This window comes from Alligator sinensis, unplaced genomic scaffold (genome assembly GCF_000455745.1).
Source record: "Alligator sinensis unplaced genomic scaffold, ASM45574v1 scaffold519_1, whole genome shotgun sequence".
Taxonomy (NCBI): domain Eukaryota; kingdom Metazoa; phylum Chordata; order Crocodylia; family Alligatoridae; genus Alligator; species Alligator sinensis.
Window position 1 is genome coordinate 1,837,008 of NW_005842187.1, and position 26,947 is coordinate 1,863,954.

The 26,947-nt window shown below is 43.0% G+C and overlaps 1 protein-coding gene across 1 annotated transcript in view; it reads right to left on the reverse strand.

Annotated features, from left to right (window-relative positions):
• PAPPA (pappalysin 1) overlaps positions 1 to 26,947 on the reverse strand; it is a 224,573-nt gene that overhangs the window by 121,111 nt on the left and 76,515 nt on the right. The window contains exons 6-7 of the mRNA XM_006026275.3: positions 22,949 to 23,070; positions 15,687 to 16,194 (exon numbers count right to left, since the gene is read on the reverse strand). Coding sequence (XP_006026337.2) covers positions 15,687 to 16,194; positions 22,949 to 23,070 — 630 coding nt within the window. The remainder of the gene's footprint in view (positions 1 to 15,686; positions 16,195 to 22,948; positions 23,071 to 26,947) is intronic.

The following is a 26,947-nucleotide window of genomic DNA, read 5'->3' on the forward strand; positions in this document are numbered from 1 at the left end:
CCCCGAGGCAGGAAAGTCTGCTGGAGAAGGGCTGGGGGAGGGGAAAGGGCCGAGGGGTGGGGGGGCTGGGGCTAGAAACACACAGGGATTGGAACAGAGTGGACTGGAGCTGGGCCCAAGATAGGATCGGGGCTGGGGCCCACTGCGCCCGTGCAACTGCCCCTTCCCCTGTGCTCGGGGTCATTGCCCAGTGCCGACCTCCCCCATGCCAATGAATCTGCCACCCCCCAACCCCACACCGGCCGTGCCTGGCTGCCTTCCTGCACTGGCCCCGCACCACCCGGGGGGCCCCGAGCTGGGGGCTGGAGCGGGTCATCCTTGGCTGCACCACCAGGCCGGAGGGGATGGAGCCCCCGGGACCCTGACACCCGCCCTGAGGTGTTATTGTTCATAATAGTAATGATTATAACAACATTAATGCTGCTACTGCTGTGGCAGGCCCTGCACAGCTGGTGTGGGGCAGGGTGCAGGATGAAGCCATGGCTCATCTTGGGGGTGTGGGGAGTGGGGTTGGCTTCCACCGCTGCGTGTGTCCTGGGAGCGCATGGGGGTGTGTGCTCCCAGATCTGCATAGGGCAGGGCAGACTGGGGCTGGGGGCTGTGCCAGGCTCCTCCCAGTGGGGGGGAGGGCCGGGCTGTGCTCTGGATGGGCAGCAGCAGCACTGGGAGGGGGGTTGGGTGGGCTATGGTGAATTCTGGGGTGACTGCAGCCCCACTCCTATGAACCCCTCCCATTGCCACTGCCGTCCACCCTGAGTGCAGCCCAGCCCAGCACACAGTGGAGTCTGCCCTGCCCTAACCAGATCTGGGGGCAAACACCTGCATGCCTCCTGGAGTACGCATAGCAGCAGGAGCTGTGCCCCCCCCCCAAACAAGCTGTTCGTGGCTCAGTCCCACACCCAACCCACTAGCTGTACAGTGCCTGCCTCCCTCCCTCCCAGCCTCACTCCCTCCCCACCGCTGCTGCAGCCACCAGAAGCCCTGGGCCAGGCTGCCTTCTGGCCCTACCGTGACCCCACATTTGGGTGGGTGGGGCTAGGCCCTATTAGCCCCCACCTTCCTCCACCTATGGTAATGTGTAGCTTCACCCCAAGAGAACTAACTGAAGCCACACATTTAATTTGCAATTTGAGCACCTAGGTTATGTTACTGTACATTTTCTACTCAGGCCAGCAAACAGTTTCTTCTAAGGATACTTGGTGCTGCATTGAGCTTTGTGGCACAGAATGACCCTGATATAACAACTCACTCTGAAAAGTGGCCTCCTGTACTTTTCTAGCAGGTAAACATGCCTGCAGCTACTGAAACTGTTGTTTTAAATATATTTTATATTTATTTCTTCCTTTATGCAAGCTCGGGAAGTTTTAAAGTAGCAAACACACACGCACACATATATATTCTGTTGGAGTTAATCAGCTGCACACACACACACACATATATATATAGATATGTGCAACTGATTAACTCCAACAGACTTTGATATAATCATCTAAATATTTGTCATGATGCCAACTTAAATCATGGTAGTACATTTAATAAAAAAGGCAATTTGCAATTGAGGTTTTAAAGACAGTTTGTTTGTTCATTCATTCATCCATTCATTTATTCTTTCTTTCTAAACTTTCTACCATTGATAAATTAATTTCTACTTTCTTTGTTGGAAAAGGGAGGATGGGGGGGATTTAGATGGCATAGATGGAGGTTCTTAATGGGATCAAGTTACATATCCCAGGATAAAGTCACTACTACAAGCCCTGAGATTTAGAAAGGTGTTTGCACCAAAGAGGTACTTTTAAGGAAATATATTGGTTAAGGGTCTCAGAACCTGGATGCTATTAAAGAAACAGGGAGAAAAAAAATTGTGTGGTTTGTGTCCTGAACATAGTGTGATGAAATGCTAATGTGAGATGTGAGAACTTCTTAATTAAAACACACGCCTGCAAAATTCAGTTTCAACAACTGCAGAGAGAGAGAAAGAGAGAGAGATTTGTAACCAGTCAACCCAGCAGGAAGGATACTGGCAGCTACAATATGTAAAGCTGCATGTTTAGTTGGTGTAAATCAGCAGAGCTCCACTGACTTCCCTGGCACTATGCTGGTTTACAGCAGCAGGGCATCTGGTTTAAACAGTTGATTTTCAGCTAAGCAGCTACAGTGTATCCTTTTGACAAAGAGATGATAACAACCCAGCAGGTAGGCAGGTTAGAACAGGTTAGTGTATTTAGCTTTAAAGGCCATGATTGTTAGCAGACACTGGTGAGCTCTGTTCCCTTACAGGGAGGCCAGCATGGGCGATCAGCATTTTATTACTCATATCTTTAATGATGTTCCCGTTGCTTAGCTGATGTTCATAGCAATCCACTGCAGTTTCACTGAGAAGAATGCTAGTGGGATTGGTATATGCTTTAACTTGATTTCGACAACTATACTGTCTGGGAAATGCCTGACTCACATCCTATTAATTTAAATCTGAAAAGGCTCTGAACAGGAATGATGGGGACCCTGTGAATCGTCTGAAGGCTTTTCTGACCAGGGCTCAGCAAACTGATGGTTCATCCTCAGGTTGGTTTTGAAGTGCAGCTGGTTTCAACATCAAGAATCAGCATGTTCAGTCCTGCTCCATTTAGCCAAGGTTCGGTGCTTGCCCCTGGGAGGAAGGTCTCTCCAGGTCTGGGGTCATTAGTGAGGCAGAGTTATGTTCTACAGTGTCCTTGAATCCAGACCTGACTTCTAGGATTTCCTTTGCAACGATTCGGAGCCAAGGCCTGCTTTTCAGAACTTAATACCTTAACATTTCTGTGTAATCCAGAGGAAATGCTAAATGTTCAGCATGAGGAAACAGAGCCATGTGAGCAGATACTCTGGGCACCCAATCCAAAGCCCCTGAAGCCACTAGGAGTCTTTACATTGTCAAAGGTTTTGGCTCAGGTTTTTAATACACACAGATGTTTAGGGTAATTCCTCTCCTGTCAGCTAAGCCACCTCTACTATCCTGTACTTTTCTGCTTCAGAGAGTGCCACCATAAGACAAGAGGCCTGGGCCACTCTGAGGATATTGATTCCTGATGACATGTGTGTAAGATGTATGTGGATGCGCTCATACACGTGACACTACTGACGGCAAGCAGAGATTTGAAATGGGATGAGGTATCTATTCCAAATGAGTACTCCGTGAGGTTCTCCTCCACTGGGGCTCTGTGTTTTAGCTTAATCCGCTTCAGATTAAGAGAAATCCTACTAGCTAGTCACTTGTGGATTTTTAATGGTTTAATAACTGACTCTGATGCAACATGTGGCCTCTATCTCTACCCCTCTAAAGTCCCATCATGAGTGAATTCCCTCCACTGTTATTACATTTGCAACTGGCCTCATATTAAAACGATAATAAGTGCAGCACTGTGAATAAATTGATCCAATTTATTATATGTAGTTTGAGAGGCAAGATTCTCAGCAGTTGCTAATGACGCTGCTTGTTCAACTTGAGGTTCTGCTGTTAGGAGAGATGATTTTCAGAAAATATGGAGCACCCTCTCCCCTTCCAACCAGGTCTCTTTGAAGGGTATCAGGCTAAGCCCCCCAACTGAGAAACCTTAAGCCACTAGTCACTTTTGAAACATCCTGGCCAGAATTAACAGGATCAAGCCTGAGAGGGATAATTAGTATCAAGAGATTATGATCCTTTCTGTGTGCAAGCCATATGGCCTTTAAAAGAGTTTTCTATAGTGCCTATTCCTATAGTAGCCACACTGCATATTGACAGCAGAACAGATATGTCAAAGTCTGTTTAACATGTTTTAAAGTCCTATCTGATTGCACTGTGTGCTCCAAATTTACTAGTGGTGTAGGTTGTAGCCGTGTTGGTTTAAGCACTTTACTTTTCATTCCATCCAGGAAGAGCACACACCAACTGCAGAAACTTCCTTAGCCTGACGAAGGGTTTTTGAACCCGAAAGCTAGCTTAAAAATTGTTTTCCAACTATTTAAGTTGGTCTAATAAAAGATATCAGATTCACCCAAAGAACCTTGTCTGCCAAATTTAACAGACACTTGGCATTTAAGTTTGGGCCATAGACATTAAAATGAAGAACCCAGAAAATGATCGGTTAACTAAAATTGCAAAGAAAATGGGAGTAGCTGCCAATGCTGATAAAAACACAGGTAACACATGTCTGCTTCTCTTGTGGTATTTGAAGCTCACTACAAATTTTATGAAGGAGTTATTTTTAAATTGTTGCATAACGCATGCCTGTCCAATATTTCTTTCCTCAATCAAGCAAAGAAAAGTCATTTGTTATTCCTGGGAGATTTTTGGTGCTTCTTATTTAGAACCCAAACTAAGAAGAACATCAAAAAGGAAACATCAGAGAGATATAATTAACCATGAGATAATGCACAGCACAACTCACCACAGCTCTGAGACTGGTTTACCTGCGATAAATCCTTTAGCCCAGTGAGACAATTCTCACTTGACCTTCACACTTTCCTGGAGCTTCAAACCTTACTACTACTACCACTAGGTCACCAGTTCAAATTCAGTCCTGGCTAGTAGGAATCAGAACTGGTGGTAGAGGTGATATCTTTTATTAGACCAACTAGATTTTTGCAAAAAAAAAAAACAAAACAAAAAAAATTCATTGCACCCCTCAAGCACTCAAGCGTTCAAGCATCCCTCTTCAGGCATAGGAGAAAAGATCAGGGATTGAACTGTATGGCATTCTAATGATGTCTTTCTGGAGGTAAGACATGAGTAGAGAGCATGCATTCCTGTTTTTATCGACCGCTGGGCCACTTGCTGGCCTTTCTCTTTATGTCACTCTGTTGGTACCTGGATGATGAAAATCCAGCTTGACGGGCTTCTTGAAGACTCTCCCTGCACAGAAGAACAACTGGGTGGCTTACAGTTGGCATACAGACTCATCACTATCTCTGCTAGCTCCTGGAGCTGAACACACTTCGGAGGAACAAGCTGGTTTGGCCGGAGTGCTACTGCATCCCAGTGTTTCTGAGCTGTTGGTTCCACTTCCTGATGCTTCTCTGTCAAACCCAGGGCCAAAAAAGTCTCTGATCTGCCCCAAGTTCAGAAAGCCACAAACGTGTACACCTACATTTGCCTCCCCTTCCCCCACATTAGATTCAGTACAGCTCAGCTAGAACAGATGAACTGAAGCTCCATGTTTTGTGAAATGCCATGTCTAGCTGTGGTGTTATGTAAGTAACCACAGCAGCTGATCTTTGCAAATTCTGTCACCACAGCTGGCACAAAAAGGCTAGCTTGCACAAATTGGAGGCTGAAGAGAGAAAATGCCACTGAGTGGGTAGGGAAATAGGTCTTTCACTTCTGTAGGGCTGGGCTATACTACTATAGCACAGGGGAGCAGGGAAGGAGTTTGCAATATCTACTACATGTGTGAGCATGTGTGAGCATGTATGGAGATTGAAATATTTTGTGTGTGCGCGCGTGCACGCATGTGCATGTGTGTGACAGGGATAGTTAGGAAACAGGTTTCATTCTCTTGTAAAGATTATCTGGCACCTTGAATTAGCAGTAATTTAATCTATGAAAGAAAGACAGGAAGATTCTCATCAGATTGTGGCTGCCAGCTGTCAAGTCATATCAGCTAAAAGAAGATGCATATTCCCAAACAGCAGCAGAAATAGTCTCTAACATTTAATTTCAAGCTCTTTGAAAAAAGGGACCTGCTGCATCTCTTCTGTAATGTGACCAGCGAACATTTGGTAATAAGAACAACCACGTCAACATTCAATTGTGATATATATATGAAGGAAGCAGAGAGAAAGGAAAGTTAAAGAGCATAATAGAAGGAAACAAGTGGATTTTTCTTTCTGGTTCCTCTCCACTGAATACTTGGGGTGTTCTCTGTCTGAATGAGTCGGGGTACATACTCGTATCTGGCACACGTAAATGGAATTAGCCATTCTCACAGCCTCCCAGCCCAGGTGCGGCCTCAGATTTTGAGATGAAAGTCAGATGTGAAGATACATTGTTTGGGGAAAAGGAAGCATTTTCCCCAGGGTAAGCCTGCAATGATCCCACTGGGTGGAGAAGCTGCCGTCCTACAGAGCACTGAGCATCTGTTATGGTCAGGTGGGCCAATGACCAATTTCCTGTCATTGAAAGAGAAGGTGCAGGGCAGGTAGTTCCATCTTCTAGACTTCTTCTTGGGAAACTTCCAGTTTCATTAAACAAAAACAGGGCAATCAATACAGGTCATAGGAGGAAGGCTCTAGGGATGCTGCCAACAGCGACAATACATTTTGAGAGGTGGTAGATGAACTATTCCAACCCAAGTTGCTCTCCAGGCCAGTCCAGACCTGGACTTCAAGGAAGATAACAACTGACACCAGCAGTCTCAGATCCCGCATTTTTGCCTAAACAGATTGTGAGAAGCTCCTCAGCTCCCAGAAAGTGTAAAGTTTCAGAGGTTTTCATAAAAAAGACAAAGCAGGTCGGGAAGGCAGTCATCACTCAAGTAGGCATTACAGTCCATGGAAAGACTGTACCTAGTCTGGTTAGGAATTTGGCTGAGGTCAGAGAAAAACAACTGATATGTTTATACAATAAGACAAGGAACCTGGGCAACAACATGGAAAAACTAGAACTTCTGCACATGACATGAAACCAGATAATACAGGGGGAAGGAACAGAGACACAGAAGAACAGCAGTCATGACCGAATTACAGGTATTGAAGAGTGTGTGCTGTTCAAGAAAGGTAAAAATAAAAGTAAAGGTGGCGAGATAGTGTCATAATACAGCAGAGTATTGAAAATATTACAAGAAACGGTTTAGATAAAACTGAATTCATATCACTTTGGGGAAGACCTCTGAAAGGGATTCTACTAGGATAGTCTGCTATAGACCCCCAGGGACAGATCTGAATACAGACAGAGTTGTCCTTTATATCAGAGAGATAAATGCTACAAGGAAGCGTGAGATGGTGGGAGCCTTTAATTTCCCAGATATCAAGTGTGTAACAAATCGTTCTAATAATGACAAGCAAGATATTCATGGATGTGATGCCTTCTTCCTTCCTTTATTTATTTGTTTTACCAAGTAGTCATGGAACCAAAAAAAATGACTTTATTTTTGGCTTTTTTTTTTTTTTTTTGGTAAATAGAAAGAGAAAGTTGTAGAAAATAATTGCAAGTGGTTCAATTTAAGTGACTGAAAAGATAAACAAAAATAGGCTTGTAACTAAAGTTTTCCATGTCAAAAGGCTAAAGCTTGAGAAACTGAAGGAAATAATTATCAAGATAATCTGGGCCAAAGAGATTAAAGACTCATGTGGAAGAGACATGACATTTATTTAAACTGAAGGTGCCAAAGCTGTCTGTGACCTGCATCCCAAGCAAAGGGAAAACCTGTTAGGGAAGGACTCCAGACCTAACCGAATGAATAACCAACTCAGGATATTAGCAGTAAGCAATGAGCTTACAAATAATAGGAAAAAAATGAGCTAAGAAATCTGTCTTGGAGGTCAGAGAGTGTAGTGATAAAAGTGAAAATTGCAAAAACTAAGATGAGTTAAGACTTTGCAAAGGAAATTAAAAACAAATAATAATAAAAATAAAGGTTTTCTGATACACAAATACAAAGAGAACAAGGAAAGGAGGAAGAAGCTGCTATGCAATGGGTATGGGGTCGAGATTAAAGATAATATAGTTATGACCAAAAGCTAAATTAATGTTTTCCTCAGTTTTCAGTGAGGATAATGTAGACAAAGCAAGGGATGCCTAATGGGAATGAAAGTATAGAAATGGAAATCATCACAACTGAGATGGAAGGAAAATTCAAACTGCTTTATGAGCTCAAACTTGGGGAAGCAGATAACCTCTATCCCAGATCACTGAAAAACCGGCACATGAAACTGAAAAAAAAACTGGTAGCAAGGACTTTTTAAGAAAGCTCTCCAGGCATACTCTAGATTGGACAACAGCAAATGCAGTACCTATATTTAAGAAAGTGGAGGTAGGAGGTGAGTCAGTAGTCTCACTTTAACAGTATGCAAGGTTTTCTTGTTTTTCGGGTTTTTTTCAGAAACAAATTTAGAGAGACATTAAAGGCATAGGGCACATCCAGAAGAGCACGCACATGCAGTTTGAGGCACTGCAAACCTGCTGCAGAGGTAGATGGAAAATTGGACAAAATATAATGTGTTTTTTCAAACATAAAGAATATTATAGAGAAAGAACTGATTATGAGACCTGGATTAACAGAAATGGGATAAAAAGTGTAAAGTTATTCACTGAGGGTAGGGGCTAAAAGCAGAATTTCTGCTATAAAGTGAGAGCTCATCCCTTGTAAGAGACAGCAGAAGTGAAATGCCTAAATATAATATTGATTATAGGATAACCACGAACTACAAATATGATGTGCCTATGACAAAGGCAGATGAAACCCTAGAATGCATCAGTAGGGAATAATGTCATTGTCCCAAACACTAGTAAGACTTCACCTAGAATATTATGTGAAATTTTGGCCGTACCTGCCCAAGAAAAAAACAGATGGGAGAATGCAGAGAAGGGCTATGTAAAAATCACGGCAATTATAATCATGATAATTAGGGCCACCATAAGAGAGGAAACTCAGCAGTTTGTAGCAATTGTAGCAAAGTCCACAAAATCTTTTGGTCTTGATTAAGCTTTTTTGGACAAACTGGGTTCTCCTGAAAATTCCTGATTAGTTCTAGTGATGACCGCTTCTTGTTAAGCTTTACGAGCCACATCCTCAGCTGGCGTACATCAGCAAAGTGGCACTGAAGTCAATAGAGCTGCATAAGCTTATACAAGGTGGGTATCCTCAGCACTCAGAAATAACACTCTCCAAATGCTTGTGAATGGTTCTGTGTGTGTAAAATGCTTTGTGAATGCATCTCTCATGCCTTATGTACACCCAAATATTCCTGGCATATCAAAAGATTCTTGGCACTGCAGGGGAGGGAAAGGAAGAAGATAACCTACATTTCAGAGCCTGGCATGGGGAAAACATCCACCTGGTGATCTGTATTATGTATGGGTAAAAATATGGTGTTACTTATCTCCATGACAGATGGATCTAGCAATTCAGTTCAGATGCTTTAGATCATATGTTCTGATCTGGTAAAAGTTAAGAAAATAGAGAAATAGCTCTTTGAATAGTTATGAAGGAAGGAATGCCATAATAAGGACAGATGTAGGTATGGATTTTAGCAGGGGCTTACATTCAATAGAGACTTACACTCTCACATGAGCACTGTGGTATTCATACTTCTTTTTTAATCTCTGTACAGATGTGGCCTGTTCCAGAGGCTAAGAAGGTAAATGGGAGTCTTTCTACTGACTTCCAGAGGCTTTGCCTGATACATACTCAGTGATTTTTATTTTGTAGCTATATCTAATTTAATTACCCATCATGAATAACCCCTCCTGCTTTTTCATCATACCTCTTGCATGTACAAATTGGTCAAATAGTTCATACAAACACATTTCAGTCTACAAGTTGCTTACAAACTGCATCCATTACTCATATTTGTGGTATATGACTGGTCACCTTTCTGCTCTCACACAAATGAAGACAACACATGGTGTATCAGTGGTATGCATTTCCAAAACAAATAAGAATCAGGGATAAACTTCATGAAACTTTTGGGGGGTTTACAATCATTTCTTCTGAAAGAGACCTGATGGGTATTAATATACTTACAAATAGTGGTGTTGATAATTTATATACTTCAGTAGCTCCTAGAAACTTCAATAAGATTATAGACTGCATATAATAAATTACAGCCCTTACCAGAAAAAGTTATGAACCCAGAAATAATGGTGCACCAAAATAACCACTTTCACCTGCCAGAATATTTGAGAGTATCTTTTGGTATTAGCACAGTAGTCCTATTTGTTACTGGGCATGTCTACGTATGCAATTAATTTGAAGCAATAAACTCCGGTTCATATCATGCCAGAGTTTATTGTTCTCATTTGAACATATGCCTGGGACCTCAACATGTTGAGCTGGGTTAGAGAATACCTGACTGGCAGAGGGCCTGGTGGGGTTCAGCTTGCCAGCCCAGGGCTACTCCGACCTGACTCAATATGCAGCAGAGGGGGTGGCTGGGGCATGAGAGTGCTCCAGTGCAGGGTTAGCCAGCAGACAGCCCCCTCCCTGAAGCATCCTTGTGCCACAGTCACCCCTATCAGCTTCTACATGTGTGTTGCTGTGAACTAAAAAACTCAGCAGCAGGGTAGCTGGGCCTGGCAGGGTGCTGTGAAATATGCTGTGATTCTCTGTGCAAGTTGTCTCCTGACCAGAAGCAGAGTAGCTCTGTCCACCCAGTGCTTCAGACTGTTTAATTCACATTGCTCAGTGACAGAGCCAATTAAATCGCCCCTGCGCTAATAACCAGCCTGGAGTCATACAGGCTCTGCTCCATTGATTCCTGTTTAGGAGGCAGCCAGAGCAGTGCAGCAGGCTTGAGGGTGCTTCTGAGTGATATTCATCCCATCAGAGGGGGTACAAGTGGCTCTAAATTAAGACCTTATGCTGGCACTTGCGCACTGGGATGGATTTCTCTTAAGTATGCCATTTCAGCTAATAAGATTTTTTTGGAATAGCAGCAAAAGAGACTAAGGTTGCTCTTTTCTAGCATACTTGCAGGTATGCTACAAAGCCCGTGGAAGAATATTTGGAAAAACCTCAGCAATTCCAACACCCTTCAAGCTAGCCTCAGGGTATGACTACACTGTGATTGCAGCTTGTGTACATACCCAAGAGTGCTTTAAACTAGCTAGTTTTGATTTTAACAGCAGTGGGCTGCTGTGGCAATAGGATCTGATACTGAGTACTCATCTCAAGGTCTAAGGTAGACTCGGTGAAGTCCATACAGCTGCTACTAGTAGCTAGGTAGTGTCTAGATAGCTGTAAAGTAAAAAAAAAACAAACACCCTCATATTTTCTTGGCAAAACAAAGGAAATGCTTAGGACTGACAAGTCCAGGCTTGTCAGTTTGCAGTTAGGATGAACAGTATTTCTCTTACTCAAGTTATTTCTGTGATGTATTTTGTGGTATGTTTCCTCCAAGCTCTTCTTTCTTTTGGAAGGGGAGGAGGTGGGGGGTAGGTGTAGGCAGGACTTGACATTTTCAAGCTATTGAGACCTTAATAATAGCTTTGATGGGACTTCCACCTGAGTAAGATCTGAAGGAAAACTCATTATGGCAGATTTCAAGTACTGGCTAAAAGGAAATGGGGTTCAAGTACATTTGGCAATAATACCCAGGTAGCTAAGAAGGCCCAGAATATAACATAATGTATGGAAAACACTACGCTCTCAATAAAAAAAAAAAAAAAATTCTTCTTTTGAAAATAAAGAAGTGGATGATACCGGATGCAGGAAGAAGATTCTATAAAGGTTTAATTTAAAAACCTTCAGCCTCCTGTCAGGTTCTCTCCCTAGTGTTATTTTACTTTTATACCAGTACAGCTCCACTGAAACCGGTAGAGTTTACCCATGTAAAAATGGTAGAGCATTGTGAAGTATCATTCCTAGGAATCAGTTTATTTTTTTGCTACTGCACACCAAACACACTACAGACACATGTGCTTTCCAGCTGAATTTGCTCTGGCAATTTAAGGAGAATAAAAGGATGGAAAACCCCGTACCCCCACTGCCCCCACTATACACACCCCTGTAGCCAAATGCAATCTAGCCTCATATTTATACAGAAACCCTCACAGATTAATGACTGGTAAAATAGGAAACTAAAGTGTTTAATGAATGAACTGCGAGGTATCTAATCACGTAGCTAACCCCTCTGCTCTGCATCATAAATGGTTGCCCTGTCACCTGTTTATTCGATATCATATAGAGACACAGAAGAGAGGCATCCAGGTTTCTCAGAGCCCAGTGGAAAGCCCTATTGCAGGGGTGGCCAACCTGTGGCACGTGTGCCCCAAGTAACATAGGCAGTCTCTGAGCATTGGTACACTGAGAAGGGGACAGGTAGCACAGGACAGATCGGACAGGGAGACGAAACCAGAACAGCAGAATGGGCAGGGGACAGAGCTCAGAATAGTACCTGGGCAGGGTGCAGCATTTACCGGGTGGCACATCTGCCAAAAAAAAATTGGGCCACACTACCCTATTGGATCTCCTGTAAAGTAACATTAGTATTTTACTTTGCTATTTCTGGGTAGGCTCTGATTTTCCTCCTTAGAAATCCAAGTAAGTGGCATTGATTTCAATGGGAATTACTCATGCCTTGTGACAGGAGGACATGGCTACTAGAATTTTAGTGGTTATAGGAATTTACTGGAAAAATACAATCCAGCTGTGGATTCCTCAGCTACATATAGGTTTTTTCGAGGTGCCAGCACACACAGTAAAGCCCTGGTACAAATTATAATTTGGAACAAACCACTTCTGCCTGTGCAGAAGCAGTCCACGCACTGCCCACTGCTGCCAATGCACAGGAAGATCTGTTGCAATTTCTCTTCTCTATTCTTCTCCATTGTTTGTTCCTAATAAGACCACATTTTGTGAAAAAAAAACCCAAGAAAAAAACAAAACAAACAACGCCCCCAACAACAAATAAAGACAGCTCCAGTGATCAGAAAAGATGATTCCTTTGTTACTGGCTATCTAACCATTTCTCTGACATCCTCCAGAAACTGGCCTGTCCCTGGCTTTCTATACTTAATATTCCTCTCCAAAAATCTCAAAGGGCTTTTCTCAATAATGAGCGCTGAGGCAGTGATTTTGTTACAGCCATCACCAGAGTACTGGATTGCAAGAGGGTTAAAGGGAATTCAGGTTAACTGTTTCAGCCATCCCTAGAGATCAGCCAGAATGAAAACTCCAGATCTGAACCCTCTGAACTTTGGATCTGGATGTGAACTGAGATCTGAACTTTGCAGGCAAGTCCCCTCCCCTTGCTAGTTATTCCTTGGGGGGTAAAGAGCTTGGCATTCTTAAACTCAGCTGAAGTGAATGAGTTTTGCCTGGTTTCCCCAAAACCTCTAAGGAAGAAGAGGTTACTTGGACCTTAGCCCTGTCCTTTTGAAATGTTCACCGCGCTCAGCAAACCTGAGCCGAGAGCTGGGATTCAAATTCAACTTGAGAGCAGACAGGTTTGGCATTGTTATGTGTTTCTTAATACAAGGTTTGCATTGCTCTAGTTATTCCTTCCCTCCTGTAAGAGCACCCGATGCTGACTAGGCAAGGGCTATCCATTAAAGCTGTCCCTCCTCTTAGCGTAAGGAAAGGGTTCTCTCTCACCAACATGAAGGAGGTATGAGAAATTAATTTTCTCCAGGTGTGGCACCGATGAAAGGAAATGATACTGCTTGCAGATAGCAGAGCTTTGTTAGGGGGAAGAAAGAAAAAGAAGATTAAGGTCAGAGGCGGCAGGAGGTGTGCAACTTCCTTCGCAATATGCTTTATATGAAACAGGGGTCACTTCATTCAATACCAGAAATGTTCCAAAACATGAGTAAAGGATAACTGAGCTGGGATTTATGGAGAGGTAATGGGGCTGTCATATCAGGTGGTAAAGAGCTCCTGTCTTACAGAGTGAACCAAACAGGCGGAAGAGAAAAAGCTCCAGCTGAGAGAGATTTCAAAGTGATGGTCTCTGTCCACATGTGTGTAGAAATGTATCCTGACTCCCCTTTCACAGATGCTGAGATGAGTGAGCACAAGGAGACCTCCACCTCCTTCCTAGAGAGTACAAGACCTGTGTCTTACCCGGGGACAGACAGAAAGCTAGTCTCATACACACCATTACAGTTTGGTTAAAAACTAGAATCAAACTGAAAATAAAAGATCTTGAGCTAGGTGCCCAAGTGCGTCCATGACATTGTACTGTCAGGTCAGGTATCTACATTGCCTCCATAGCTGCAGCATCCAAACCATTATAGCATGTTTCCACACATCTATGAAGCAGAAAAGTGCTACCATGCCATTTTACCTAAATGCCAGCTAAAATTGTTATTAATAATGCCCTAACCACCAAACAATATGCTGGTTTGAAATGGGACTTCCCATTCCACCACTCTTGTACAGCTGGCCTGCTGGGAGGGAGCCTGACTCTGAGGTCTGTAGACCCATAGCTCATGAAAACACCCTTCCTATCTAAGGTCCAGTTAAGAGGACTGTCAGCGAGAGGTCTGTATTGTATTCAAAACAAAAGTACATAGGAACAGGACTCTGAATTCAAAGGTTTTTAATTTTTTTTTTTTCCACATTTCATTATGAACTCAAAATTGGGCCTATTTCTGTGGGAACTTGTGCTAAGGTATGCATATTTTGCAGGCAAGCCAGTCCCATTTTCCAGTGAGAAGGGGCCAGTTTTCAGGAAAAGATGCTTTCACAGCAAAACCATGGGAAAAGTCATAATTTCCCAGGTTTCCAATATGCGAACAGTACTTCTACTTTAAGTGCCAGTAATTGTTGCAAATTAACACTCTAGTCCAGGAACGTATTTAAGCAGATGCTTAACTTTCAGCACGAGTAGTTCCAATGATATCCATGGAGTTTTGTTTTTAATGCGCTATTGTTAATTAAGCTGAATTCGTGTGAGCAGAGAGACAATTTGCATTCTCCGAGTAGTAGAATTGGACTATCAAAGGGCAGTTTCCTACAATTACTAGATTGTTTAGAAGACTATAATGATGCACTCTTCCTTGATATCAGACAAAGTAATTAGATCATCTCTTCTAAATTAGCATGCATTTTTCTCAGCAGGTTAATTCCTTTTATCTGGTACTCATTTTCAAAAGAGCTTCATGGCAGTCCTGGGGAACAGTGAATAATTTCTAAGGAATTATTTATTCAAGAGATGTTGCGCCTTTTCTGTTTATACAATGCCTGTGAACACACCATGGATTCTCTGAAGTTATTAGGGAAGCAAGATTTGTGATTTGCGAGGGAATATTGGACCAACATTTGGACTTATTAAAATTGCTTTTTAAAGTGTTGTTTAACATCGTGTTTGGCTGGAATTGGTCATGAAGGTTGCAAGGTGATATTTGTAAACCCTCATTACAAGAGCATAACTCTTCTAATCAGCCTTCTGGTGCAACATTTCACTTATGGTAAAATTCTCCCTTACTTTCTACAGATCAGTGCAAGGCACGTGGACCCTGCATGTCCCATTGAAGACTACAAGCATTTGTGCTAGTAAAATTTGATTGAAAAAATAAATATAGAAAGGAATGAGATGGTGGCTAAAATAAATTCATTAATAAATCTAAACATGCATCTGCACTCTTGCTTTTCAGCATTCCTTCAACTCTACATGCTTTTATAAATGTCCCTGCCAGAGCACTGAAAATAAACTCTACCACACATTTCTTTCAAAACGTATTATTCCAAGTGAACGTCATCACATTTCTCTCAGAGCCTTCTATTGGGGTATCTTTAGAACCTCAGAAAGTCCAGAGGTGCAGGATTAAGCAAATTATCTAAATGCTTTGCATCTGCCGATCTAGGTGGGAAGTCTGAAGATGTAAATCTGTTCCATGGGTTTGTGGCATAATTCCATACGTAAACTACAAGTGTGGCCTCTGTTGGCGATATTCTGATCATTTAAGTAGGTAAGAAACTCATCTTAACATGAAACATAACATTGTAAAGAGAGAACTCTATTTTTTCCAAACCATTTTGTCTATTCCTCCATCTAGGGGTACTTACATGTCCACAAATCTCCTGTTGAGGTTTGAGATGATGAATGGAGAGCCAGTCAGGAAAGGAGGGTCCCGGATCACCTTATATTGGATGGGTTTGCAGTCTGCACACAATAGGCTCTGAGGGATGGAGCTCAGCATAGCCGCATCAATCTCCAGATGCTCATCCAAAGTGTAGATCTGGATGCCATACACTTCCTCGCCCACCTGCTTGGCATCCAACTTGATAGTCAGGGGGATGTCACAGAAGACATTTTGAGGCCCCAGAGAGATGTTCTTCCCACTGGTGCTGAGCAGCTTGATGTCATTCACTGCTCCGCTCGAGTCCCAGTCTGGGGAGACAAATGTCACCCAGATAGTGAGGGACTCTGGAATCAGAGGATAGTGGAACTCCAGCTGCAGGTAGCAGCCCTGAGGTTCAGGACAGGCTGGTGGCACCGTGTGCTGATTGACTGCCGAGTTGGGACTCCAAGTCCGGACACTGGATTTACAAGGTTGCTCTACGTCAGGATGACCTGAAAGAAAAGAATAGCAAAGAAAAAAGATAGAGAGAAGGGAAGTTAGAGAACATGGGCCAGCACTGACTACAGGACAAACTGTGAATTCAGATGGCAGGGAGAAAAGATACCTGGATGGAGAGAAAGTTGAGAGAGAAGGACCTAGGACTGCACACTATATTTCAGAAGGAGCTGGAAATAGTCTGCTCAACCTGGCAGCGCAGGATTGTTTCCTACTGTACAAACAAGCCAGGTTCATCAGTGTATTTTGGCCACATGAAAGAGCCCTAAACCCAGCTGAAAGGGCCAGCTGAACCAGGTTTTTGGTACCCTTGCGTCAACAGAGCAGCACAAAGCAACTGAAGCATGCCAGATAAACTGGCCTCATATTTTTCATTTCTGTTGCTTCATCCAATTGCAACTGAAAGGGTTTCTATCCCTTTCCCGTGGGTGGCTATTCTACAGTAGACTCAAACTGCCTGATAGCTAGTTGCAGCTCTCCTTACTTTAATCTCACCCCATTACTTCTAGTCCTGTTCTCTCACTCAGAAAGATTTCCTTTCTCTGTGTAGAAACTAAGGAAAGAAGAAAAAACATTGGATATTTCTGAAAGGCAGATTCATCATGCTGTAGTAAGGGTGCTATATACAATAGGGCTCTTTGGGTGAAAATCATTCCTGTGCAGAGGGTCCGTACAAGCTTAATGCCATCTTGTGTAAGCCCTATTTTTTGGACACAAGTAAAGTACAGACCTTGTGCTGGCTCTATGGACTCATTGTGATGAAACAACTAGAACTTGTATTTTTAAATTTCTCACGATTGGCTTTGTTCAGCTACACAGGAGGTATTACTAAAAGCTAATGAAAACCACAATGCTTGCTGGGCTCCCAAATACTATGGTAACATTACAATCTGGCATAAAGTCATGTACTGAAAGATCCAGAGAGGTCGAATGGGTGGAACAGTCGGTAACAGAATCCAGTGCTAGCTATAAATTCCCTCTTCCTTCCCAAATAACCACATGGAAAGGGAGCAAGAAGGACAGGGAAAAGACAAAGCTGAGGAAAGGAGGAAGGGAAAGGAATGAAAAGAAAAGAAAAGAAAGAAGTGAAGGAACAGAGAGAGAGGGAGCAAGAGAGTACAGCCGGATGTAGCAGAGCAAGGAAGCAAGGTAAACAAAGCATTGGGCAAACCCGAGCAAGAGAAGAAATTAATCCTAATTTAAAGACAAAAGGCTATGCATGAAGTTTATTTTCATTGTTTGCAGTCTACTGAAGTGTTAAAACTGTGCTTTATATTCCTGAAGATGGGCAATTTTAGGACTCTTCTGGACATGCAAGAGGAGCCTGGTTACAGAATGCTTTGCCTGCATCCAGTACAGTCCTTTTGGAGGTCCAAAACATAGCACCCTTTGCCTCTTTATTCTTCACATGATCCTATGCATCCTTTTGCTCTTTCATACATACTACTACGTAGCAAGAATGCCACGAAACTCAGGCAGCAACAGAGACATAAGCTCAAACAGCAGTGACGTCTTTTGAAGGAAGTCAGGGCTCTGTTTCACACGCTGTACTTTTTTTTTTTCCCTGGGAGAATTACAAGTATTCAGTGTTTAATCAATCTGAGTAGCCAATGCACCATCCAGCTTACATTATCTCACAACAGTTGTTGCTGTGTGTGTCTGCAGGTGGCCAGGCTGTACAGTTACTTTGTCATGGACACACATCCAGCTCCCAACAACAGCACAAAGACGGCTTTTTTAACCCTCAACTCTCAAGGCAATTTAGAAAGGCTGGTAAGCATTACACTTGCCATCTGGCTAACGCAGAAACTGGGGTGCTGGATCTACGTTTTCAGGAACAGCCCACTGACCTTGAAGTCCTAAGATTTGGATACATCGGAGGCAACTCACTTTGCCCATAGTGGGACTTGAGAGTGTTCAGCTCCTCTGAAAAGCAGGTTCAATTTGGCCCCTCTTTCAAAAATACTGGTCTAATGCCACAATGTTTGCAAGGTCAGCATCAGAAGCAGTGTTTACGGTTTCAAAATCCAGAGCCCCTTTTACTGGATTACACTGCCTTTCTCCCATTCACTCTCTCTCCTTCCTTCCCCTTTTCTTTCCCCTAGTTTTTAAATCCCCTATAATGCTGCCACACACCCTCCTTTTTGTACAAAAGAGGCACATCCTCAAAAAGGATGCAAGTTGCTTTTGTATGGACTGCCAGCTCTACGTCTGTTTAACACTTAAGCTGTCAGTGGCCTTAAGTGGTGCAGAGACTCTGTGCTGGTCCTTTGCACATGGCTGGATTTCATTCAAACTGCAGGGCATTTAATACAGTACATTAATCCCTATTAAGTAACAGTGGTTCTGACGGACAACATTGTATACTTGACTACAGCCTTGCATAGTTTGAAAGCTTAAGCCAAAATATCACTGTTAAAGCTCTAAAGAATCCCTTTCTGATTATGGGCAGTCAGTGTTCAATGGGCTTAGATAAGGAATTTGCATGTCATTAGAGAAGAGGAGCAGAACCTTATTTCACACGCCTTCCAATTTTCAGAGTGGGGTAAATACTGTAAAAGGAAAAAAAAATGTTTGTTTGCACGGTAAGCGCATTTGCTTCAGGTGTGTTTGTGTTCAGCTCCTGCAAATACTCTGGAACATGACAAGACTGGCAGGAAGTATCAAAGAAACATCCGATTCTACTCAAGTGTTGCAGAAAGCACACAAAGACTGAATTTCAGATTTGCTTGTATGAGTAACGGTAACAAGTCCTGACTCTGTAAATTATGCTTATTTACCCAGGGCAAAGGAACCTCCTATGTAACTTCTGTATCCAATCGAGACGACTCCAATTTCAAATATGGAACAGGCTGCTCTTGAGCCAAGTATTAGCCACTGCCAGAGCATAAACTAGTGGTCTGATAAGTCCATGGAATAAAGGCAAAACTATAGTTAGAGCAGGGGTGGATCCAGAGGGGATACGATGGCATGGTCACGTTCTCTTTTAGTCATGCCATCTGTGAGCTGTCCATCCAGGTCTGGCTGAAACCGCTGATTACATGTATCTGGAGCCTGGAGGGTATGCACTACCACCGCTGCTCATCCCCTCCTTCCCTTGCTGCTCAACTGAGTGGGAAGGAGGAGGGAGGGGAAGGGCAAACGGCAGCAACATTCACCCCCTGGACTCAGGAGCCAGTTGAAAGTGGGAGTCCAGCCAGACCCCTCCTTGATTAGCTGGTGCAAAGTTCCAGCAGGACCCTGCACTGACCGGGCAGTGAGCTTACTGCATATGCATGACACAGCCAAAAGTTGGAGGGCTGCACCACCTTTCTCCTGTTTCTGTATCAGCTGCTGGGTTAGTCAATACAATGCAGGAAGCCACAACGCACACACACGATGGACTTAAGTCCACACAGTATAGTTAGCTATAGCTATTACTCAGGTTTGAGTATTAACCTCCCTGTCACAAATACCTCTGACTCAAGCTTTTAAGTACTTTTATTTATTCACCTGGCGTTGAGAGTAAGAGCCCAGGCTGGAACTGCCCACTCTGCAGTGAGGATGTAAGCTAAATCATTAAAGAGTGGATAGTCCATCAATGCCACCTCACAACTGCCCCGAAATAAAAAAGATTCTCCTGCAACTAATAAACTGACTGAAGTGCCTCAGTGTAAAGGACCAAGGCATACTATCCTTATATACATGGTGGGTGAAGAAATAGTGAGGATGCAATAACAGAAGCATGGCTCTGCAGAACAGGTATTCACATCCAGCCTAGGCTAACCCTGGTTCTTTGACTTAGCTGCCACCTGGGTTAGCCGTGCAGTGTAGGTGTAGCTAAGAGCACTTAAGGTTTAAAAATGCACCCATTCAATTAGTAGAAGGTTTTGAGGTAGATGAGAGGTGTAGCTGTCTGGTAAGAAGCTGAATGAGGACTTTGACTATTTTCCACAAGTATTATCTCAAATGCTAATGTTAGTTCATTTTGGCCATGCTTGTGGCTCTTTTGCTTTCTGTGAATGTTCAAGAAATGGAGATTTACTCAAATGAATGCTTGCAAACGTGAACTTTAATAAGATTGCATTCAGGGGGTCTTACAGACAGGCAATTTAAAAAGCCAGACAATGACCTAACTGGACTATTTGTAACTAGGACTAAGTACACAAACACAGTTCCTGATTGTAAGAATGACAGAGAATTACAAAGCAAAAACACCACACATGTGGTATATCTTATATATGCTTGGGGAGAGAAATTATTAACATAGTAGCTGGACAGTGTTCCCAAAACCCTTTACCAGAGCTAGAGCACAGCAGCAATTGAATGAGACAGATAAGGATCTGACTGCACCCTTCATAGTTAAGAATATGCAGGCACACTCACTGTGAGAAAAGGAAATTAAATGTAAACTCTACAGCCGGCTAATAAATCTTACAGTAGCCTAGTTTTTCTAGGAATAATGCCTATGGCCAGGCGTGTGAGATCTAGAAGGAAAAGGTTTCAAATTAGAGCTTGCTGGAGAAATTTTGATGGAATTACATATTTCACGGGAATATGCCATTCCACCAAACTCACAAGGCTTTGCAAAAATTAGGTAGATTGTGGCAGAATCTTAAAGGAAAACTTAAGGAATCTTAAAGGAAAACTGGGAAGATGTTTTTAGTAATGTTGAAATGCCCTGTTTTGACACAACATTGTGACTGTCCATTTTTAAAAGACTCATTTTAATTTCTTTTAAAAAATATTTTGCTATATTGTATGCTATAATGCAGAGTTTAAAAAGGACAAATACTATGCATTGAATAAATTAAAATATATTGATCAACTTTAAAAGGTTTCGATTCGTTGTTGCTGTTGTTAGAATAATCCTTAGATGAGAACTTAAACATGCTGATTTTCATTCTGATTCAAAATGAAGCCAGATATAAAAAACCTTTGCTAAATTAAATTTTCATTCTTTATACACTTCTATTTCAAGTGACCCCAAATACTCTATACTTGTTTTTCTGCTCCCTCTCCCTAAAACATTTCCTTAAGACAGTGATTTCTTTATGCCTTCTTTTGCATTATAATAGTTACACTAACCCTGCCATAGAATAGAAACAGTAGCATATGGCATGGTACACACATACACATATAATTATAATAAAAAGCGCATACACATATAGAAGAGATCTAATAAAAGAGGACAGCATCTTAGAATAAATTCTTCAGCCCATCCCCCTCATTCTCCTTTCAAAATGCTTTAGAGAAAAGCAATAAGGATGAGTTGCAAAAGTACCCCAAGGAATAGGTGCAATAACTTTAAGTCAATCCATTCATTTATCTGGGGCCTAATCTTTTACAATTACTCACGATCAGGGATCTGGGTTTTCCGTTTCCCATGGAAAAATGGAAAAACGGCAGAATTTTCACTTCTGCTGTAGAAAAATGTGGATTTTTCATTTTAATAGAGAAACACGTGGATTGTGCTCTTTTGTACAGAGCTCTGTACAGGCTGGCAGAGTTCCAGCATGCAAGGGGCTAGGGGGAGTGGGAGTGGGGTGGTCAGACAGGGGGTAGGTACATGCACATGGCTGCCAGGCACCCTGGAGAGCAGCTCCTACAGGTAAGTGGGGGTGGGATTGAGGCCCCTATAGGGAGGGAGGGAGGCCGGGCAGGGCTGGGGCTGGGGCTGCTGCCCAGCCACGTAGTGCATGGAGCTTGGAGCCCAGGGCTGGAATGCATGGCCTCAGGGCCCCAGTGGGCAGCAGGATGGGGCTGTGGGCAGGGGGAGGCTCCCTGCTGCTGCATGCACTCCCAAGGGGATAGGGGGGAACCCGTGCCCCCCAGGTTGTGTGCAGGGCAGGGGCAGGGGCAGGCTGCCCACTGCAGGTTTAGGCTCCTTGCCTCTCCCCCTGGGGCCTCCATGGCCTGGTGGGCAGAGTAGAGCCAGGCAGGGAAGCTCCTTGCAACCTCTGCAAGCCTGCACTGCCCTGGCAACACACCCCATGCCTGCCTGGCAGCTGTGGGGGTAGAAGTGCAGGGCTGTGCCCCTGGGCTGGGTAGGGGGTGTTAGATGCAGTGAACTAATTAATGCCACTGGAAGATACTACTGTCGGGGACTAGCAGGGTCCCCACTATCTTATGGTGAGATAATTAACTGCAATTAAATGCACATGTAGGTGCTGACTGCAGGCACAAATTATGCCTGGTCAGCCCAGCCAGCAAGGGGGCAGACTCCTTCCTGCTGCCTAGGCACACGGCTGCACACTTTTACCACCCTCTTGCCCTAGCCAGCCTCTCCCCTGCCCGATGCGGCCACCCAGAGCCTGGGGCTGACCCGCTGTGTCCCTGGCCTTGTCATAAACTGCTGTACCCTGGCTCAAATTGCTACTTTCCTGGGTGTCCCCAGGACTAGTTTACTCCTGCTCAAACTGCTCTGGAGTTTATTGCACCCAGTAATAGCAAAAGTAACAGAATCAGGGCCCTGATAAATTAAACGAGCAGTTTCCTGGAACATCTTGTTCTTGAAATGCATGTTCATCTCTCACTGACTTACATGGGAGTTGTACAGACGTGTGTTAACAGAGAGTCTTCAGTCAATGGGTTACTCTGAAGATGAAATTGCTCCTATACATTTCCTGGAGCTTTATTTTGCATTGCACTACATGTGGAGATAATCAGTTTTACCTCACTCTGTCCTTTGCTGTTCTCCTCCTTTGCTACCACTATACCACCTTTTTGTTTCTATAGCAAAAACGTCTCTCCTCCATCCTGACTACTCACCTTCTGCTTCTCTTGGACTCCAGTGTCCTGATGGGTCACATGGCATTGGTGAGGAGGCACTGAAGGCATATTGCACCAGGACTCTTCCTTCCACACACAGATCGCATGCTGATCCCACTTCTCTAGGAGGCCAGGAAAACAGGAAAACACACCAACTTAGTAACAGTTGAATGAGCTGCTTATTCAACTATGCTAAAAGCAACAAGACTAAATTTGACTTAACTCTCTGTCCTTGAGGCACTGGCAAAGAACACTTTCTGGCCTTCTGAAGGTTCAATATAATGGCCTATGAAGTCTACATCCATGTAATGATCATGTGGGATATACAGGTTTCTCTTGCCAACCAAGGTTTTGCCAACCACGGTTTTGAGTATCCACGCTTAATATTCTATACACCATTTTGGTTACCACGGTATACAGTGTTGAGTAACCACGGTTTTTGGTGCCCACGCATCAGCTAGCCACCTGCCATTTCACCTGCCATGCTCTTGCTAGCCACCCATGGCACTCCCATCTCCTCATGCACACTCAGTCTCACGTTGTGCTTCACGCTGTTAACATCCAGTTGCAGGTGCTCTGCATTTTTCTCTCAATTTCTGTGTGATTTTTGCATGTTACCCTTAATTATGACCTCTTGGCGAGTGAGTGGTAAAGGTGAGCAATTTGTGAAGAGAGCAAGGAAAGTGGTGTCCTTGGAAACAAAACTGAGGTTGTTGGGTTGTCTAGCACATGGAGAGAGTATGGTGAATGTAAAAATGATTTTTATATACTGTATGTTCCTTTATTATTTAGATTCAAGTCCCTAACCCCATTTTTCCCATAAGCCTTTTGGTCTTATGAACCACCATTTTTCCAACCACGGGAACTTTCAGGAACCTAACCCCTGCAGTTGGTGAGGGAAACCTGTATGAGGCCAGGCACTTGCAAAACCATGCTGGGTTGTTTGATTTTTTCTTTAGTAAAAGGGGACCAAGCCCTGATGAGAGAGAAGATGCCCAGTCTAGTTCTTCAAGCAGACAAAGTGACATCAGGAGATTTCATTTCTATTCTTGACTAAGCTGTGGCCCTACTAATGACCAGAGGTAAGGCATTAACCTCTCTGAGCTGCAGTTTCCTCATGTATAAAATATGGTTAACATGAGTTCCTTCCACACAGTAATGTGAGCACAGCTTGTTCAATGGGGGAAAAAAAACAACCCACTGATTCACAAATATTACTGCTAATAAATTCATGGGACCAGAAGTACAACTGATGTGAACTAGTGCAGTTCTAGTGACTGCAGTAGTCATACTGATTAGCCTTTGCTGAGGCATTAACCCACTCGTTCCAGTATTCAATGCTCCTGGCAGTCGCATCGCTTTGAAGTATGTATTAAAATATTTGCAAGTCCTGGAAGCATCCCAAATGTCAGTGTGCACCATAATTCATCCAAAGATTCACTAGTTGCTATTTGCTATTTATTGCATGTCTGTTGAGAAAGCGTGCGCGCACCAAAGGCACAACACGCGTAGCAGAGCCAAATAAAACAATTACTTTGCATTCTGCCTCAGATATGTATGGGTATCAATCAGGATTGGTTCAAAACCAAATTTCATCACCACAAATAGATGCTAATTCTTAGTGATTAACAGTTTGACTGGCTCCAGTTGTGAGGCTTATTTGTGCAGTTTTTAGCCAGGTCTTTTGGGATCCTCAGCTAGAAGTTATTGTAAAACTAGGAAATGTCATCCTATATCCGAGCTCTTTGAGAATGGTAAGAAGGGAAGGGCCCTCAGACATATGAATTCAGGCTTTGACCTCTTATGGGGGTCTGGCTTCTCTTTAAATGATGAAAACCCAGATTCACTCTGTTTGCTGTAGGATCTTAGAGCAACACTTATTTGTAGATTGTGGGTGTATCGACACATGCTATTAATGCACAGCAATAAACTGCACAGCTTATTGCTCTGCAGCTTATTGCTCCTGGGCACACTATTTACTGCTAATTATTCAACTGCGCAGTAAATGTCTCATGTAGCCATGTCCAGTGATTTCAAATCTTTTTTTTTTTTTTCCCTCTGGCTTTTTAATTAAGCTGTAAGGGGAATTGTCAGCAAGAAGGACCTGGAGTGAATTCTGGGAGCAATGGGAACAATATTATGTCCATTGACTTCAATGATGCCAGAAGCTCATTTCTGTGGAGAAATAATGCGCATTTTAAACAACAGAGGTAAACAAATGGATGTGTTCACTGAACACTTTGGAGGAAATTAAAAGTAAGTGTGTACAGAGGTCAGAGTAAGGAACAGAATATCCTTTGCTCTGCTTCCTGTTCTCTATTTGACCTCCTGTAGTGCCTGCCACAAGCTATATATTACTTATCCTCTCTGTGTCTCAGTTTACACACCTGCAAAATTGGGTTAATACCACTTACATACTTTACAGGGCATGTCTTAACTACTTTGTTTGTAGTTACTGTTTGAGTAACTAAGAAAGCTTAATTAATTGACATATGTTTATAAGGCCCTAGGCTTATAAACATATAATTAATTGACATATGTTTATAAGGCCTTCACTAGGGAAGTGAAATGTAGCATTATCATCATGCACTTGTTTTTCCCAAAATCTACGGATACGGGGGACAGAACCCCCTGTAGCAGCTCTCTTTCAGTTTCTCAGCAAAGAGACTCCTGCACTTGGTCCTGGATGAGGACTGGGTATCAAAAGCCAAGTTTCCACAATTAGGACTGCTTTTACTCAAATTAGCAGCTATATGGTTTCATCATAGGCTGTCATGGTGGAAAAAAACTGTAGGCTCATGGACAAACATTTTCTTTTACCAGCAACAACTTGGAGGTAAGAAAAATCACAAGGAGTATCATGTGGGAAAGTCTGTGAACACTTTCTTCTTTTTACTTTTCCAGCGTAGGAGCCAAACTCATCCCTGATGTAACTCGTTGGCTAAAAAGGAGTTACGCTGGGGATGACTCTTGGGCTAAAGCTTTTGGTTTGTTTATTCATGCAAACTTTTGCACATAAATCCTATAAGCAGACATGGACATATGAACCGATTAGGGTTTTGCTATTACAGGTTTGTGAAGCTCTGAGCCAGATTTTCTGCTGTCAGGTACCTAATGCAGCCATTTACACCAATGCAAAATGCTACTCAACCAGAATGATAACCAGTCACACTCAAGCTTTCTTCTGCAAATGCCTTCATTCGGTCCTAATGTAGTAAGCTACTGAAAGTGCAGGGTGATGAAGGATCTAGCTTTCTGTGTTATGTGAGAGGCCAAATACTAGGCAGACTCCAGTGGCATGGAGTTCATGGCATAGAGTGGATGTATTCCTGCAAAACAACCGGTCAGTGAAGTGGATATACTGCTTTCTACTGAGACAATTGTCATAACAGTCTCAGTAAGATTAGTGGGCAATCCAACAGCAAATGGGAAATCTGCCATTCTTTCATACCATGGATGGCTGTATTTAGACTGAAGTTTACTTATGTCTATTTGGAGTTCAGAATTCCTTCTGTGTCCTCAGAGGTATTGAAACGTTCCAGGGTGATTTAAAGCAAGCAAAAAAGGAAGCACCCTCGTTTAGATTTAGAAATTGTATTGCACAAAATACTGTGATGAAAAGAACAAGATATTATCACATCCATGGAAACTAATGCACTTGCTTTGATAAACAGTCGGAAGATCAGAAGCACTCAGTGCTTATTACCCAAGCAGGACTCGCTGTAGAGCCCCCCTACAATAACTCTTTACATTCAGCCTATGCATATCAAAGCAGTACCCACATGAATGGATGTTTGACAACAGCAAGATGAAAACAGCTTGGAGATGCAGTCAGGAAATGAATGAGCGTTTTTATCCTCCTTTTGCTTTCATGCAATTTGCTGCTGCTGTTTTGTTCGGGTTTTTTTAATATGTGTGTGTGTGGGACAATCAGATATTATGGAGGCTTTCAGTTCACAAGACTGGTCCTTCCAAACAATAGCTGGGAGCATCAGGAAT